The sequence below is a fragment of the Trachinotus anak genome, unplaced genomic scaffold, assembly GCF_046630095.1.
Source record: "Trachinotus anak isolate AG129_WGS33_773 ecotype Australia unplaced genomic scaffold, CSIRO_AGI_Tana_v1 ptg000034l, whole genome shotgun sequence".
In the NCBI taxonomy this organism is placed as follows: Eukaryota; Metazoa; Chordata; class Actinopteri; order Carangiformes; family Carangidae; genus Trachinotus; species Trachinotus anak.
The window spans coordinates 6702419-6719600 of NW_027273885.1; the positions used below are offsets into that span (position 1 = coordinate 6702419).

General features: G+C 42.8%; 1 protein-coding gene across 5 annotated transcripts in view; it reads right to left on the reverse strand.

Moving 5' to 3' along the window:
- ets1 (v-ets avian erythroblastosis virus E26 oncogene homolog 1) overlaps positions 1 to 11248 on the reverse strand; it is a 34386-nt gene extending 23138 nt beyond the window's left edge. For 3 of the 5 annotated variants that reach the window (XM_071471570.1, XM_071471566.1, XM_071471563.1), the window contains exons 1-3: positions 11002 to 11118; positions 9423 to 9524; positions 5745 to 5892 (exon numbers count right to left, since the gene is read on the reverse strand). In XM_071471570.1, the coding sequence (XP_071327671.1) occupies positions 5745 to 5892; positions 9423 to 9494 (220 nt within the window). In that variant the 5' untranslated portion in view covers positions 9495 to 9524; positions 11002 to 11118. Of the gene's footprint in view, positions 1 to 5744; positions 5893 to 9422; positions 9688 to 11001 lie in introns of all 5 variants that reach the window. The other 2 variants (XM_071471565.1, XM_071471564.1) reach the window with 2 other exon arrangements.
- Between the last annotated feature and the right edge of the window lie 5934 nt (positions 11249 to 17182).

The following is a 17182-nucleotide window of genomic DNA, read 5'->3' on the forward strand; positions in this document are numbered from 1 at the left end:
TGATTGTATTTCACCAAAATGTTACATGCACATTAAAACAAAACCGAATTATTAAACTAAAAAAAATAATGTAAACTGGCGGCAACAGAGCGATTGCAAAAAGCATTGTTGCTTTAAATCCTTGTTGCCTGGAAACATCTCTGTATCTCAGTAAAGTACAGTGTGTTACCATTTCAATTGCCCTTAGACAGCCTGGTGTACAGTGACCCTGAAGACAAACACATTTTTATGAACAGCACACTGACATGAGGGAAAATAGTTTCCACAAAAATCTAACAGTTAAATACTAAACATCCAGTTTATCTTCATAGAGATCTCTGTGTCAACTGCTTGTGTCAAAGTTTTGCACAATACAAACCCAAAAAAAGAGCTATTGTTGAAACAAACTGTGTCGTTTCCTTCTGAGGCAGGGGGATTGTTAATTGTCTCACTCTCATAAAACAACCAGAACCAGTACACTCGAGGACACGCGTCTCAGATCAAACAAGTTTTGGTTTCAGTGTCTCTTTTCTTCACCTGGCAAATGCTGTTGCCATGGTTTTGACAGTTAGCTGGCTTTACTCATTTGCGTTGCAGTCTAGCACCCCTAGCTAAAGCAGCTCTCTCTCTCTCTCTCTCTCCCTCTCTCTCTCTCTCTCTCTCTGTCTCTCTCTCTCTCTCTCTCTCTCTCTTTGCTGCTCTCTCGTGCTTGCTGTCTGTCTCTCGCTGGCACATCTGTGTTGTCTGCCTGTCTATAATCCTTAGATGTAACCGTCACACCTGCTACTTTTCACAGAGTTAACTGAAAGGTTATTCGATTTAGAGCAATCCATACAGCTGTCAAGAGATGTTTGTCTTTGATGTCAGTGCCCTTGTAGCAAGTCACAAGAGTTTTGGTTGCTTTAAGTATTTAGATTTCAACATTAAATCTGAAATGATCAAAGCACAAAGCATCTCAGACAATGGATACAGCGCTACAGGCTTAATATGTTGTGTGAATAGACAGCATTTAGCATGTAATCATCAGTCACTCATTTACAGGCACTCAAGGAGACACACAGATGGGTGACGGACACGCATACACGCACTGAGAGAGAGAGAGAGAGAGAGAGAGAGAGAGAGCAGACAGTGAAATAGTAAAACAGTGGGGTCCTTGTGGCCCCTGTCTAGTAGCTCAGTCTCAGCTCTATCAGTGGTGGATGCTGTCTGAAGGTGCCACAGGCTGGATGCACTCCTGCTGAGATCAGAGGGTTAGTGGTGTATCCCTGTGTGTACGTGTGTGTGTGTGTGTGTGTGTGTGTGTGTGTGTACTCATGCACGAGTACATCTCTCTCTTGCACCTCACATTCCAAAGTCTCCTCTGTGAGTGTTTGTGTGTATGTGTGTGTGACAGCAAGCGCATTTGTCTGTGTGTGTGTGTGTGTGTGTGTGTGTGTGTGTGTGTGCACGCGCTACTAAATTGTGTGCTTATAAGTGCACTGGGAAAGTAGCAGGGCCTCCCTGAACAAAGGCTCAGCTCTTTTCTGAACAATTAGCTTCGCTAAAAAGGACATCTCTTCCTCCATTAGCGGCACCACGTGCCCCCCATCACTCCATTGTGCAGATAATTCAATTATCCCCACCCCCCTCCGAGTCTCTTTGCCTCCCAGACCTCCCTCTCCTCGTATTGCCCTCCCTCCTTTCTGTTACCACCACGGTCTCAGATAAAGCTCCGCTAGTCCTCACAGCTGAAGGGGAAATACATCAGTCTGTGGATTTAATTTATTTCTCATTCAACAAATGAAGGTTGTACATTATAGTAAGTAGCACCACTCAAAAGAATGGTGGCTACTGAAAAGATAATATTCCAGGTGTGAAAATACAAATGCTAGTTGTTGTATTGTGTGAGTTAAGTGTCATATGAATACCCTTTATATTGAATGACTATAGGGAAGAATTGAACTTTAACTACTATACGATGGACTTGATTCAACTCTGAATGCATATTACAACACAGTAGGAGGTATTCACTCTTACCATTACTGGTGTACACTCATTGTAGTTAACAGTCTGTGAATATTGCTAAGCTCACAATATAAACATTAAAACAATGGGAGATCTCTCTTAGGATTCATTAAAGCGCCACCTTTCCTGATGAGCTGGCATCTGTTGCATCATCACCCGTCAGTGATTGCATGTGTTTCCAGAACTGCATGTTCTCCAACTGAAGAGGTTTGTAATTAGTCACCGCGCTATCAAGAGGAACTTACTACACTCACACTTCCTAGAAATTAAATTTGCAGAACTCTGGGAAAGGGATCTTTAAAATTATTTTAAAATGCTAACAGGAAGTAAGGGTTCATTCTTCAGGCAGGGAAATAGCCAGTAGCCGTTAGTGAGGGAAAAAATATTGAGACATTTCTTAAGGTCAGGAGTATTTATTTGGAAAAATACTCACATAAAAGGCTCATCAAAGGAATATTACATTCAGCAGAAATTATTCTTTCAGATGGATTATTTGAGTTCAGCAAAGCAGTGCTTTGAGTTATGAGACAGAATTTCCACAGGGACTCTACTGAAAACTGATTTCAATGCATAATGCAACCACTTCCCAGAAGTCTGATGTGGAGCCTCACTCAAATGGTTCTTTCTTAATAGTTTCTAAAAATACTTCAAAACTTACAAATATACAGTGTAGTAACACATTATCTTTTTCCTCTGTTTACTGACTAACACCTCTCTCCTCAGGACTAACATCACACTGTGCAGTTCAAACCAAGGACCATGGCAGCAGTGTAGCCCATTCCTCCACAGTTGTCTGTCGCTTTTCCGTGTTTCCACTCTTGTTTTGTTTTATTGTTGGAGGGGGAAGTGTGCGCCGGCCTGATTAGCATCACTGTTTCCTCCTTTCCCATAACCCCCCAGACCCCCGCAGGCTGCCTGTTTACTTTTAGAAATAAAAAATGGGCCTGCGCCCGTGAGGACGTGCCCCTCATCAGAGACGAAGCCCCCCACCCCAACCCCCACCCCCCACCCCCTCCTACCCAAGACTCCAAATGTCCGATCCTCCTCCTCTCCCCTCATCTCCTCTCCTCCCATCAACGCCAGTCCCAGTCCTGTGACTTATCCCTCTCCTTATCCGTCTTCTCTCCTCAAACTGTATTCCGCCCACTCTCTCTCTGCTTTCCACCCCGTTCCCCTCCTCTTCCAACTGTCCAGCTGTCAAATCACATCAAATAAAACACAGGCCAATGGTCCCTGAGTGCCAGATCACAGCTGTGTCTGTGTGTACTAAATGGGAGTGCATGTTTAAATGTACAGTGAACCCACGAGTGCCTGGGAGTGGATGTGTGTGCGTGTGTGTGTGTGTGTGTGTCTGCTTTACTGAATGGGAGGATGCTGTAATACAATACACACCAGAGTGCAGGGTGTGAATTTAATGAATGAATATGTGGAGTGTGCATCACTGCAGGATGTTGGTGGAGTGTGTATGCATGTATTTGATACAGTATCTGTGCCTGGATTTCAATGAGAACGCACAAAAATACACTCACTCCAATTTTTCTTTTTTCCCATACACACACACACACACACACACAAAGACACAAGTGAATTTCCACAATGGGAGTTTACAACCAGCCCTGTGGTGTGAGTGTTGGATAGTGAAGAGTAGAGCTGGGTTAGTGTAAACATCACCATGGCATGGCTGTTGTCAGGAAGCGGTGTGTGTGACATTGGGCTCTGGGCCAAACATGCGATGGTCCTTTAACATCCAACATCCCCGCCTCACATCTGCTCTGTACTCTTTCTTTCTCACACTAGCACATTTCATTTTAACAACAACCAATCCATTCTCAAAGAAAAAAGTGACTTCAGCTGTAAAAACCAATGTAATGTAACCACTTTAAAAGTTAAAGAAAACATATCATCCTATACATCTAAGACAGATTTACTGTAGTTTGTGTGAGTGTTAGGACTCCTGTCAACTTAGGACTTACCTGTGGTGCTTAAAAAACTTCCTGATTTACTTTTGTTTAATGATCACCTTGTCACCTTGTCATTGTAGGGCCAGTAAATGATGTAGAAATGGCTGATTTATTTTTGTAACCCTACTAGTGAAGTTATTATATTAAGTTGCATCCCCGCAAATATTCAGTTGGATGCCTGAGATGTTTTCACGTTGATTAAATGAAACATAAGTTTACTTTTAGTGAGCATAAACATAATCAAGATTAAAAACTGGCACAGCCTCATTGGTTAAAAAATGAATGCGACTTTTAAAGTGGAGATCCACAAAAGTGACAAATCACTTAAACAGCAGCAGGATGATACTGAGATCATTTGTATTTCCATTTCTAATTATAAACTAATTGAACATGAGTGTTCTGAAATCTCAAGTGCAAATATTCAAGGGGAGCTCGTGTTTCAGTTTGAGAGAAATGAGTCAAAGCAACGGCTGCAGGGTGTGGAGACTGCGTCAGGGGTTACTGAGCTGCTTTTGAGGTTAGCAAAGACTCATAACACCACGTACTGGTAGCCCAAAACTTTGTATATATGACACAACCAACGGGAGCTGAATGACTCTAACAACATCTCCAGGTGGCTCAAATGCTCTTCGACCTGTGGCCTGCATCGTGTAGGATTTAGGAGAATGATGAGAAAAAAAGAAAAAAAAAGAAAAAAAAGGTCAACGCTCGGTCATTTTTTTCCACTCAGCGCTGTTTATGTCAACGGTTTAGCGTTGGGAGCAATGAAGTGAGGGCTCCGAAAGAGTGTGTCTCTGGCAACAAACATCAGCAAATCCCATCAAATCCTGACTCCCTCCCTCTCTCTCTCACACACACACACATTTGTACACTCAGACCCCTCCACCTCTCCAGAGACCAAACCAGAGGCTTGGGAAAAAGATGGCCGCCCTTTGGCCCCCTATCTTGCCCCCTGCATCCAGCTCAGGGAGGTGACGGAAGAAAGCTTGTGCCCCTCAGCACCCCTACCCTACTCCCGTGGCGTGCGTCCCAGTCCACCAGCATCAATCACTTTGGAGGACAAGAGGGGGCCAGAGTCAAGCACAGGCAAATGCACTAGAAGGAATTTTCCATCTTAAAATAAAACTCATTTGAAAAAAAAAAAAAAAAAAACAGGATTAGAAGCAGAAAAATGCAGAGCATTTGGTTGTCCCCAGAAGGAGAGTGGAGTCAGAGTGAGAGACATGGAGAGAGGAGAGCGAGAGGGGGTGTCTGGTAAAGGCATTGCCCTCGGGGTCAGCATCACCAACATCCCTTGTGCAGCAGACGCAGATCAACAGGCCAAGTCGACACTGCATGTGTGTGTGTTTGTGTGTGTTCATGTGCTTGTGTCTGTTCAAATAAAACTAGATGAGGGAGTTTAAACGTGTGTGTGTCAACATTGCAGACATGAACACTAGAGTGTGACTGATTGTCCATTTAGCATTCCAAAGTCCTTTGTTTGCTCCAAGTTATTAATCCACAATGAACCGCTGACTATTTTTTAAATTTCATTAAGCGTGTAGAGTGTGATTAAAAAGAGACGGTGAGTTTTACTGAAGTAGCTATCATAGATGAACAGTGAAAAAATATTCATTATTTTAAAGTTTACGTCATTAGAAAAGCCATTTCATTTCAAAATATTATCAGGTTATGAGTCTTAATCAAATAGCAATGAACAAATGCAGTATACATGTAAATATTGAGTGTTACTGCATTTGGCCTTTTCTGCTACGTCTTCAGACCATGTTTAAGGGCAGATTTTCTGTGTACATTTCTTACCAGTGGGGCACACGTCGTGTCCGTTGGGCACCTCCTGCAGGGGTATATCCTGGGGGTAAAGGGGCTGCGATGGGTAGTACTGCTGCTGAGGGTGAACCACACCCGGCAGCAGGGTCTGAGGGCCCAGTGCCACCCCTCCACTCTGCCTCTGGAGACGAACGACAAACAGTGTGGTTTAGCAAAAAAATCAAAAAAGCACCATGGAATAGATACATGCTGTTACTCAGCTTATTTACTTCTGTATTCTTGAATTTATTTTAATGTATGTGTTTTGGACGTGAAACTAATAAAACTTTTTGTATTTTATCAACCTGAAAACAAAAATTAAACAAAAAAAAAAAAGATTCAATCAAAAAACAATAATTTCAAAAGCTTGAATTCCAGCACAAAATCAAGCTTGAACCAATTTGAAGGGACAGTGCAACTTGCCAGTGTTTTACTGTTCTCAAACAAAGTCAGCGTGTGTTTTCATGTAACAAATACATTTGGCCAGAGTTTTGTTTCTTAACTAATGAAAAACATTTATTTCTGTGCCTGGGGATGTAGTGAAAGATTAAGCTGAAAACAGCTGATCAAACTATCCGGTGGCTTTGGCCGTCAGTGCAACCTTGGATTTTGAAAACAATTTTTTTCATTGTTTTCCCTCACAGATAACCCCTCACGGCTAAATTTGACTCATTCAGTTTATCTTTGCAGTGTTGTTTTATCCTGCTTATCACAGAGCTGTTCACGTAAGAGGTCGCACCGTGGGGGGAAGTCTGAAGTCAGCACTTGACAGGGGAGCCAGGGGAGATATGAAATTCTATGTGGATACAAGAGATAGTAGGGGAGAAGATAGCCACATGGCCATTTATAGCATATCAACATCTTCATTTCACAACAAACACAAACCTCAATAGATATTGTTGGACGTTTCACTTTGAAACTGATGTGAACGAGGGACTGACATTTTTCTCACATGAGTGTGCCCCACCAGACGGGTGTGTGCTCTCTTTAACTTTAACAAAACATGTTTCTATCATAAAATGTTAATTATTAATACAAAATGTCGGGGTAACGCATTCTCCACATTCATCACATGTAACCTGCTGTCACTGTGGTGCAATTGCTCATTTTGTCTTGTGTAACAAGTCAAAGGAGACTAAGAGCAACAGCTACAGTTGTAGCTGCCACAAAGAGGCATGTTAGACTCTCGTATTTTTATATGTCGCATGTGTAACTGTCAGACTAGCTGACAGAGTGACTGCCGATCTGATAAGCAGCTCCTGTATAAGCACAGTGGCATTTATCAGTACCCGGCCAGCTTTATGGATGGCTAACATGACCGGAGGATCGGGGAGGCCAGTTTACGAGGCTCTTTAGAGCTTTGCGTGGGACGCTGCCGTCTCCTATCAGGCCAGTCAGCGAGGGGGGAAAAGTTAGATAGACATGGAAGGAGCCACATGGATGATTTATGGATTAGACAGGTAGACTGACATACTGTAGATAACCGTGGAGATAACATCAACACCATAATGTTCTCTGATCAGTTGAAATGTAGAATCACTTTCAATGCAGCAGCCACTCTGTGATTCAGAAAACGAACAGCTGATGACAAACACGGAGGAGCCTTTTCAGTTTGAACACTTTCCGTACTGTCCATATACAATGATTAGAATGGGAGTGTATTACAAGCCAAAGCACTGGCATCTTGATATATAACAGCAATAAGCAAGAACGTTTGAATAGCAGGAAAGCCAGCAGGCACTGAGATCTTGAGCATAAATTTTCACTCCTGTGAGGTCTGACTATACTGGCTCATCGACTAGTGATTATCCAGTCCACACTTGCAAATTCATTGCAAATTCAAAGATCTGACAGATCCGAGTAGAGAATGGGCCAAAGCATTTCCAGTGCTTCTATATACTATAAATAGGTTAGTGTATTTGTTGTTGTGCCTCCTGTCTAAAACGTTTACAGCCTGTGTTAAGATTCCACTGTCATCAAAGTAGATTCATGCTTATTAACGTTTTTGTCACCTGCCAGTTAACCCGCAGAGTAGCTATATATAGAAAGGAACATATTTTTGAAATCAGATGTGTTTTGCAATATGGGAACATAAAACTTATAACACATGTGAAAATGACTGAAATTTCCCAGTGTTGTAAGGAACAGTTTTGCGATTCGCCTTTCTTATACAGTGTGTCATGGTAACACGTGCATACATTTGTTTGTTAATTCATTCATTGTCTACTCTATCGGCCCCTTAGTGGTGTATTATTAAGTGCATTATATTTAACTTGTGCAATTTTAGTTGAGTGTCAAAATGCATCCCCCCCTCAAACTAAACAAAAAATTCACATGAAAAAAGTAAAAAGAAAATCTGCTATCAATCCTACGATGCAATCCGTTGCATTTTATAGATGTAAAAATTACATCCGTGAGTCTCTACATCTGTCAGTGATGATGCAACATGGCAGTGATTCAGAAGGCTGATTCATGTGATTCCAAACCAAAGCTGCATATGGAAGCGTGCTCTGCTGCTCCATATGTTACATGAACTACAGAAGGGAAGCCTCACGCCGTTTTATAATCTTTCTGTATGTTTCTTAGAAATTGAGATCACCTTTACAGAGAGGGGGCTTCTGGTATTTTTTTAAACTCCTACAGGCAGCCAGGAAGCCTTGGTTTTCCTCCTGAGTTCTCTGCATACAAGACATTGATTTGAATGTAAACATGAAAAAATAAAACACTCCTTTTTAACTGATCATGTAAATGCAGGAGAATAGACCTACTGAGGTGACCCGGGTTTACCCTTTGACCAAGTCTGTCCCGGTATACAGTTGTGTCAATTTCAAAGGCAAGCCCCACCACCTGAGCCAATTAGGAGCCAGGGAGCTGTATTCTTCTATGTTTTCCATCAGGCCAGGGTGGGGTTGCCATTTGCATATAACCTCAGTCTCTTATCCTAATGTGTCAGCGCTCTGCATACAAATGGAGGCATTTATTTTGCCGCTCCTTGGCCTTCACCCTTCAGATGCTCTCCTGACAGGAATCCCAATGTTCCCAGCTAACGCTGTCTCTGATTCTGTATTCAGCACTTTCATTTGGAGAGCATTTAGAGCCTTGGTGTTCTTGCGAACAGACTGCTGCAAAGCACTGTGCAGGTGGCTTCACTGAGAAAACTGTTATTCAGTAGTTATGGTCTGACTCCAGTTTGATTGGTTAGTGGCAAAGTTGGAGGCCTACAGGTCTCAATATTTACAATATTACTCGCTAAAGAGAAGTGCATTTTGGCAGTGGCCGGTTGTGCAACAGAAAAGGGTTCATAAGGGCGATTTCACAGCCTTGTAGAAAATCATCTTGTTCAACAGAACAGTTTCCTAACTTTTGACGAAATCACGATGAACACCATGTACAGATGGAGACACTGCAGCTAAACAGGAAAAATGTCCAGATAGAGTGTGTTCCTGTGAGGTGATGGAATCCAGAGTTGCTACCACACCACACACACGTACGAGCACACCATTCATATTCTCCCGCACACATTCCTGCACTGCTATGTGCCTGAGCGGCTCCACACACACACACACACACACACACACACACAAATGCTCCTTCCCTCACACTCCTGTCCGGCTGTGTGGTAGGTAACTGAGGCAGCCTTAACACAGAGGTAATTTATGAGGGAGGTCTTACCATTGCGCCCAGACGGTCACAGGGGTGAAGGGCCGGGTAGGAAGAAACTGGATCCATGTAGTAACTCATCATGGACGCTGTGGACAGGAGAAGCAGGGCCTGCTGAAGGGATCAACACGCAAACAGATGAGGCAGGGGGGAGCGACCTGTCTATCACAGGCTGTTTACACTTTGTGTGCAAGTGTGTGCCATTAGCTATGTGTGTGTGTGTGTGTGTGTGTGTGTGTGTGTGTGTGTGTGTGCGTGTGTGGGGTGGGAGGTATGACTTTTTGTGTGTTTATGTAGGTGTGTGAGAGAGGAGAAAAAAAAAGATGGAGGGAGAGGGAAGGGGGTCAAAAAGAGAAAGAGTGAGAAATTTTAGATGAGTTTCAATAACCTGCAACATCAACTGCACAGTTCAGAAGGATGAAAACTGTGTTGGGGCTTTTTAATAACATTTAAAAAATTTATGTCATCCAGACAACTTCTGGCTAATTAAAATTTTAGATCTTACAGGAGTTAAAAAAAAAAGTGTTTCTACATAAGATATTTTTTAAATGAAAAGACTCATCCATCAAAAATCCATCCATCCAGAGTCTTGTCAACCTCACATTTCCATCACTTCTCCCTCCCTTCACCACACGCAAAACTGCCTCCTCCTCTCATCTGCCTCACCTCTTCTTCCTCCTCCTCCTCCTCCTCCTCCTCTTCTCCTTCCTCTTCCCCTCCTTCCTCCCCTCCCACACACTTTGCTTATCACTTAACATTGTTTACTCGAGGCAGCATCAACAAAAAGAGACTTGAAACTGAGCTGAAGGATTGCATTAGAGCAGGAGTGGTGTATATGGGCAGTGGCAGGTCCCATCTTCCTCACATTCATATGTTAAGCGATTTGGAATATCTAGTCTGCGGCAGCTGCTGATAGACTGGGGGAAGATGTGCCAGTGCTCAATGCTTGCAGATGTTCACCAGCTCAAAAAGGCTCAGATGGTCTTGTTTCAGAAATAAAAGTGCCCATACACAAACTGAATAATGTGCAAATCAGTTCTCTCATTCAGATCATACACTACCTTTAGGCTCTGGTGGGCTAACAAAACAATAATTCAATGCTAAATAAAATGAGCAAAAGCATTCATATAGCCCTAATTATGCATTTGGTGATATAAATAGATCCTATTTATGCATGATGTACTTTGAGTGCTCTGTCTGAAGACAGTTTCAAGCCCACAAAGTGAAGGAAACTGATAAGTCCTGGTATAAAGTTCATTTTAAAAAGACATTAAGATGTGCACGTAACTTTTTTCCCCCTTGTTGAGACGTTTTGAACGCTGCTGTGAGGTCTGCTGTGAGATGAAACAGGTCGAAAGCAGCGCATCTCAATTTTTTTTTTTTTTTTTTTTTTTTTTTTTCTTAAAGAGTGCTGAGAGAATTCCTGACGGGAAAAAAGAGAAACTTTAAAGCCAACACTTCCCTCCCCTGTGCATCAAAGGAAACCCGAGCACTGATAAAAGCGCTAATCCTCTCAATCGATCATTGATTTACAGTTACTTTTTGATACAAATATTTTTTTTTTAAAAAAGGGAAGAAACTTTGCACTTACCGACTGCTGCGTGAGAAGTTTCCTGTGAAGTGGAAGCGCTGGGCAGCTGAGTGTGACAGCTGAGCCGTGGACTGCAGAGATGCTGTACCTGCTCGCAGCGAGTCCCACAGAGGAAGGAATTATTATGCACACTTTTAGTCCCTCCCTCAATCGCACGGTGATCCTCTCCAAATCCTATTTTTCCTCTGCATGTAGTCTTTGGACTTCACACGCAGCTGTGGTTCACATGCAGCCGCAGCACAGGTGTGAACTTGCAGGGACCCTGTGGTAGTCAGTAACGGGGCTTCGTTGGACACAGCTTGTCCTGTCTTACATCTTACATTATTGAAATATCTGGAAATCTTGTGGGTGAAGTATATTTATCTGATGTAAAGTCAGCTATGAAGTGTCTTCAGCGCTCTGCAAGGAATCTAAACAATGAAGTTATTAAGGCAACAACTGATCCCGTCCTTAAATAATCCAGAACTATATTATCTCATCGCTTTGTGTAATGTTTCATTAAAATGGCCTGTTTTCAGCTAAATTTGATTTCAGCTTGTTTATTTATCAGTTTGTTTTCCTTCAGCCAAAGTCTTACTGGGAAAAATAGCAGGAAAGAGGGAGGGAAACATCACATGGAGACGGTTGTGATGACAATGACAATAGCTGATCTTCCTGTGATGTTGTCATCTGGGAAAAACAAAAAAAAATCTGTGTCTGTACGTGTGTCACATCAGGCAGAGGTTTATTTAAAGCACTGATATGCAAAAAATCGAAAATAATTCTATAATACATTTGAATCAGAGCGTGACATTTTAAATTTGCTGGTACACATCTCCTGGCTCTTGTGTGTGTTGTCCTGCAGGGTGAACCCCTGAAGTCTGCCATCAAACCAGGCTAAAGCAAACCATTTGCGGAAGAGTACCAATTTGTCTCAGGAGTTGCCAGAATACACCTGAGAAGCATCTGCCTCTTGAGAATTTATTTAATGTACATCACTGACTATCATAACCCCAACAGGCAATGCATGTGGGACACTGATTAAAGCTGTGACAGAAACGCTGACCACTCTTCTGCGAAATGAGAAGTTCCCTCAGTACGACGCAAGATCTACATCCCCCTGCTCTGATAGGGGTTAGTGATAACCAGGTGAGGGTGTGAAGGTTTATCTATTTGCTTATTTATCGCTTTATTTGTTTATTTATTTCCACGCTGCAATGCTCTCAAGCTTTCTGCTGCATTGCTACCTAACAGCACAGAGCAACGTCTCTCTCTCTCTCTCTCTCTCTCTCTCTATCAGCTTAACACTCAACACTTGCGAGTCATCTGAAACACCTTGTGGCTCCATGATAATTCCATGACCCCAGTGCAGCATTTGTTTGAATTAGAAAGTGCACGGTTCAAACCTCCTGACAGCCACTGCTCTTAACAGTAAATCTTAAAAGTCTCAGAGTAAGGAGGTGTGTGTGTGTCTGTGCCTGTGTGCGTGTGTGAGTGAAGAGCTGAGGCAACGGGAGGGGGGGGGGGGTCAAGTCCAAGGTGAGGGGCGTGAAGAAGTACCATAAGGGGCTCAGTGGCAGGCAGCCTGTATTTTCTCAAGACCTCGTCTGAATCCCTCTGCGTTTGGTGGGCCTCAGCGCCCCGGGCCCCCGGGGGACACAGATGGGCAACACGTCGAGGGCAAAAGGCGGGGGTATGACTTATTGCCATGTGCAGAGAAAAGCACGGGACGTGCCCCTGTGATGAGACCAAATTGAATAAAAGCGAGGATGAATGCGATCCAGATCTTCAGCCGATGCCCCGGCAATGCTGTTTCAATTAGCCGGCTCACCAGTTCAAAGGCGAGGCCCCTGATTCACTTCTGGTCTGCATGAAGCCACTATCATCACGTTGCCCCCTTGCCTTTCACCTCCCCATTATGGTGCCACCTTTTTCCGCTCAGAGCCTCCTCCTCTGTGCTGGATGTGCTCATGTTTTACATTAAACAGATAGTGAACGCCTTGCCATCACCACCAGTAAAAGCCATCAGTCAAAAGACCTGCTGTGGTTTATGGCCTTCACCACCAATCTCCTTGTAAAGTCCTCTAGTGCTCTTGCATCTACATCAGCTCTGAATTAAACAAATATGAGTTCATTTCTACCAGAGTATCTGAAAAATTTTAAATAATCCTGAAATAAACTGTCTTTCCTACTTTGTTCATTTCTCTTTTTCACAGTTTACAGCGTTCAATCCAACTTTCCATATCGAAAACCAACGGGAGTTTACAATCTTGGCCATATAACGTAAACCCTGAAACAAAGTTCTCATGACACATAGGGTCATATTTCTATCTGTGCTCTGAAATGACAATTCTACATTATCCTGCTAAATTCAAATCAAAGTTGATGAAACATAAGTTTTATGTTTATGTTGTCTTCATCCTAGGACATTGATGGAGCTCTGTCAACCCAATAACCCAATACTTTTTTTTTTTTTTTTTTTTTTAAACCAGTACACTAAACCGTACTGCTGTCAGTCCTCCTCTGGTTCCCTGCGTCTTGGTGTGCAGCTCCAGACTGTGAATCCTTTTGTCTCATTTTCTCATTTTGGATCTTCCAAAGATAGCGCTGACAGGTGATATTAATGGTCTTTTATTAGCATCGTCCTGATTGCCACAGATTTTTTGGAAGCAAGAGATAGAGGGAAGGAGCAAGAGAGAGGAAAAAATGAAAGAGAGAGAGAGAGAGAGAGAGAGAGAGAATATGGAAGTCCTCCGCCCACCGCTTCTCACAGGAGATCGCCTCTCTCTTTGATAGCCTGCCCGAATCTGTTCCCCCCATAGAAACTGCCCTGCAGATGTTGTTGCTGAATGCCGACTACAAAGAAGGAGCCCTTTATGAGAAGAACATCTATTTTGGGCCTCAGTGTTTCCGAGCTGTGGCGCTCAGTGAGAGAAGCACAGGCCTAATCTTTCTGCCGCTGAAAACTCTGTTTTATTCCCTGCCCATGATATTTTTAGATTAAAGCCCACTTCTGATGAATAAAGTGAGGATGTAATATTTTATGACAGTATCAATATGCCATCGCTGCGGTGGGCTTGGGCCTGAAAAAGCCTGCGTTGCTATTGGCACCAGCAGAGAGAAAGTGGAGGAACACGGGGTAGTAAGGGAACATGGAGAAGCCTTTGTGTCAGGCCTGACTAGATTCATTTAGAAGTGATTGTGGTTAAGATTCTCACCCTCACCCACAGAACAGTGACTCTGTTGCACTGTTGACTGTGAGGCAAAGGTCTTGGGGGCAATATTAGTTCTTGATATTATCTTTAATTAAAGCACCAATCCCTCAGCCAAGTTGTCCAAACACTCCTAAATAGGCTCTGTAAATCAGACAAACATCCTCAATATTTGATGGGTCCAGAGTGTTCACTATAGCCTCCAGATGGCTTGTGTTTCTTAAGCGTTTCACGAGGGATGGTACGGGACAGCGATCTTCTGTTCGAGTGTGCCTCTTGACAGAAAGAGTTCCTCCAAATCACATGCTGAGCTGTTGGATTTCTGCCTAGGTCGCTCTCTCTCCCTTTTCGTGTTCTGTCTCCTCTGTATTTGGGTTTAACTGTAGGCTGTAAGTGTGTGCATGTACTGAAACATTTTTTTCTTTTGTCGGTCAGTGCTGTGCTTAATTAATGACATGACCTACAACTCACTGATTCTACTGTCAAAACGAACACTGCACATTTAATGGTTACACAAAAAGCAAGTACAGCAAACGGGACAGATCATGGATTTGCATGTATTTTACATCATACTTCAAAAGCTCAGAGAGCAAGTGTCCTTTTCAAAGCTCATACCAGATTGAATTAAGTATAAAGTTAACGTTATTTAGCAAAAATATCGCCCTTACACTGATCCTTTGTCAGAAAAAAATATGTAATATGTAAAAAAATAAGATGAAAGGAAAAAGCAGGCTGAGGAGGGAGGGTGAGAATGAGATGCTGAGTCCAACATGCCCCGGTTGATAAGCTGCTGGCCTGGCGCCAGAATACAACCCCCGTACACACACATGCACACAAACACACACAAACACACACAAACGCCCCACCCAGTGGCCAGTTTGACCCTCCTGCACCACACACACACACAAACACACCAGCACCACTCCAGTGGCGTCTCCAGCTCACTATTCCTCTTCATTAGTGTCCCAGAACGAGATGCTTGTCATGTAATTAGCAGAGGAGGTTTTCTGAATGCCTGTGTAACATACACTCTCATTAGAGACGTGAGAGAAGGCTGGAGCGAGCGAGGAGAGGTGGAGAGACAGGCCCGGGAGGCACAGAGAGGGAGAGCAGTCAGCGAGACAGATGGGGAGAGAGAAAGACAGAGGGACAGAGAGAACATGCTAGGCAAAAAAAAATGTTGAGCACAACAAGAAAAACAGAAACTAACATGACCAGGGGAGAGATTTCTGACATGAGTGCACCAACCAGGGATGTGAGGTCTGGACAAAATTATAAGGACTTACCTCAGTCAACTGGTATTCTCGCTAATATTCATAAATTCTGCAACAGGCACCTAAGCCAACCATTGCTCAGTTTTCTTGCAGAGTCATCAGATTTAAATGTGATGATCAAGTAGTCAAGTGAAGAGAGATATAAAATATGATATATGAACTTAATACCCCAACATTTCTCAAGTTCTGTGCTCCTCGCAAACCCTCTAAACCTGTGCTCTCTCCCTACAGACTATTGAAGTGGCGATCTCGTCTAAAGAGTTAGAGATATCCTCCTTTATTTCTCTTCGCAGTTTTTGTACCCATCAATGCACCTTTAACACAGACGTCCTAGGATTTTTACAGTTTGCTAATCTGGACCTAGGTGAGTCTGACAGCCAACCTGAAGATTTCCCTGGTCACTTGTTGTGAGAAAGCGGTATCATTAGTTCCACTACATCCCTGTTGTGTTCACACTGATAACAACATCAGTGCCACTAGTAGACCTGTCGGCTTCGTTCAGTTCATCCAGTCTGTGATGAGGTGTGGTTCAGGCTGCAGAGGAGGGCTTATCAGGGTGATGAGAGGGAAGAAAGAGCCGCTTGTCAGTGGCTGGTTTTCAACGGAGTCTGTGTTGTGTCCCCAGAAGCAGGAGTCGAAGTGCACAAGACAGTCTTATATACTTCACCTCCAGCTTCTCTTCTCTACCATACCAGTCCGGTAGAGAATAAAAATATTTGGAAATGACTTTTGTACTTTGTTTTATAACCCACACATGTGGCAGGTGGGTTGCAATACATTTGAAAACTAAAACTAAAGAAAAGGATAATAACTGAGCACACTTTTCTGTATTGCACAGCTTGCTTTGTACTGCCCTGATGCGATAAACCCAACCAATCTGGAGCAAGGTCTATGTGTGTCAAATATCTGGAGAAATTTCAAAAATAATTCTTGCATGTGACCGTGGAAATGTTTCTTACAAGGTAGGTTTTCTTTTTCAGCTTATCTACTATGGCATTTAGTTTACACTTGTTGGTAACTTATTTAGGAGCTATTTGTAAGTTTTGCTATTGCTACATGGCCAACATTAGTGTTAACAGCTGTTTACTTAACAGTCTTGCCGTGGCATTTACTACACAAGAGGCTCACCTTCTAAGCAGCGCTACTCCTTCAGGGCAGACTGGACACTAGTGACAAGATGGGCCAACTGAGCCAGGGCGAGCTGCTTTGCATACTAATGTCAGCAGAAGAAAATAAATGATAGAAATAGAACCAAACTAAAGGGTCGCTTTCCACCTCTGCAGACAGCTCTGAAAGGAATTAAGTTTGATGCTGAACTCACAAAGCTTCTTGTTCCTAGTAAGTAAACCACTGTCTGTGCTTATGTTGGCTATATAGCAACAGCAAAACTTTCAAATAGCTTATGTAAGCCTTGTTTAACTCACATTACCTTATAATGAATGTTTCTTATGTGCAGCTTATGTAAAACACGATTTGCATAGTGTGTGATGCCACTTGCTTTAAATCCAGTTGTGTAGGTTTGTAGGCTCCTGCTAGATGAGAAACTGTGTCACTTCATGAGAGATGTAGCCATGGCATTTAGCTCAGCGCACCACACAAATGTTTAAAAATCTAATCATTATAGTATGTTCTCTGTATGAACATTGCTAATACTGTGACTTATTGAAATTTTACTATGAAGTCTTCATAGTTGATGAAATTCATTTCACAGTGCTA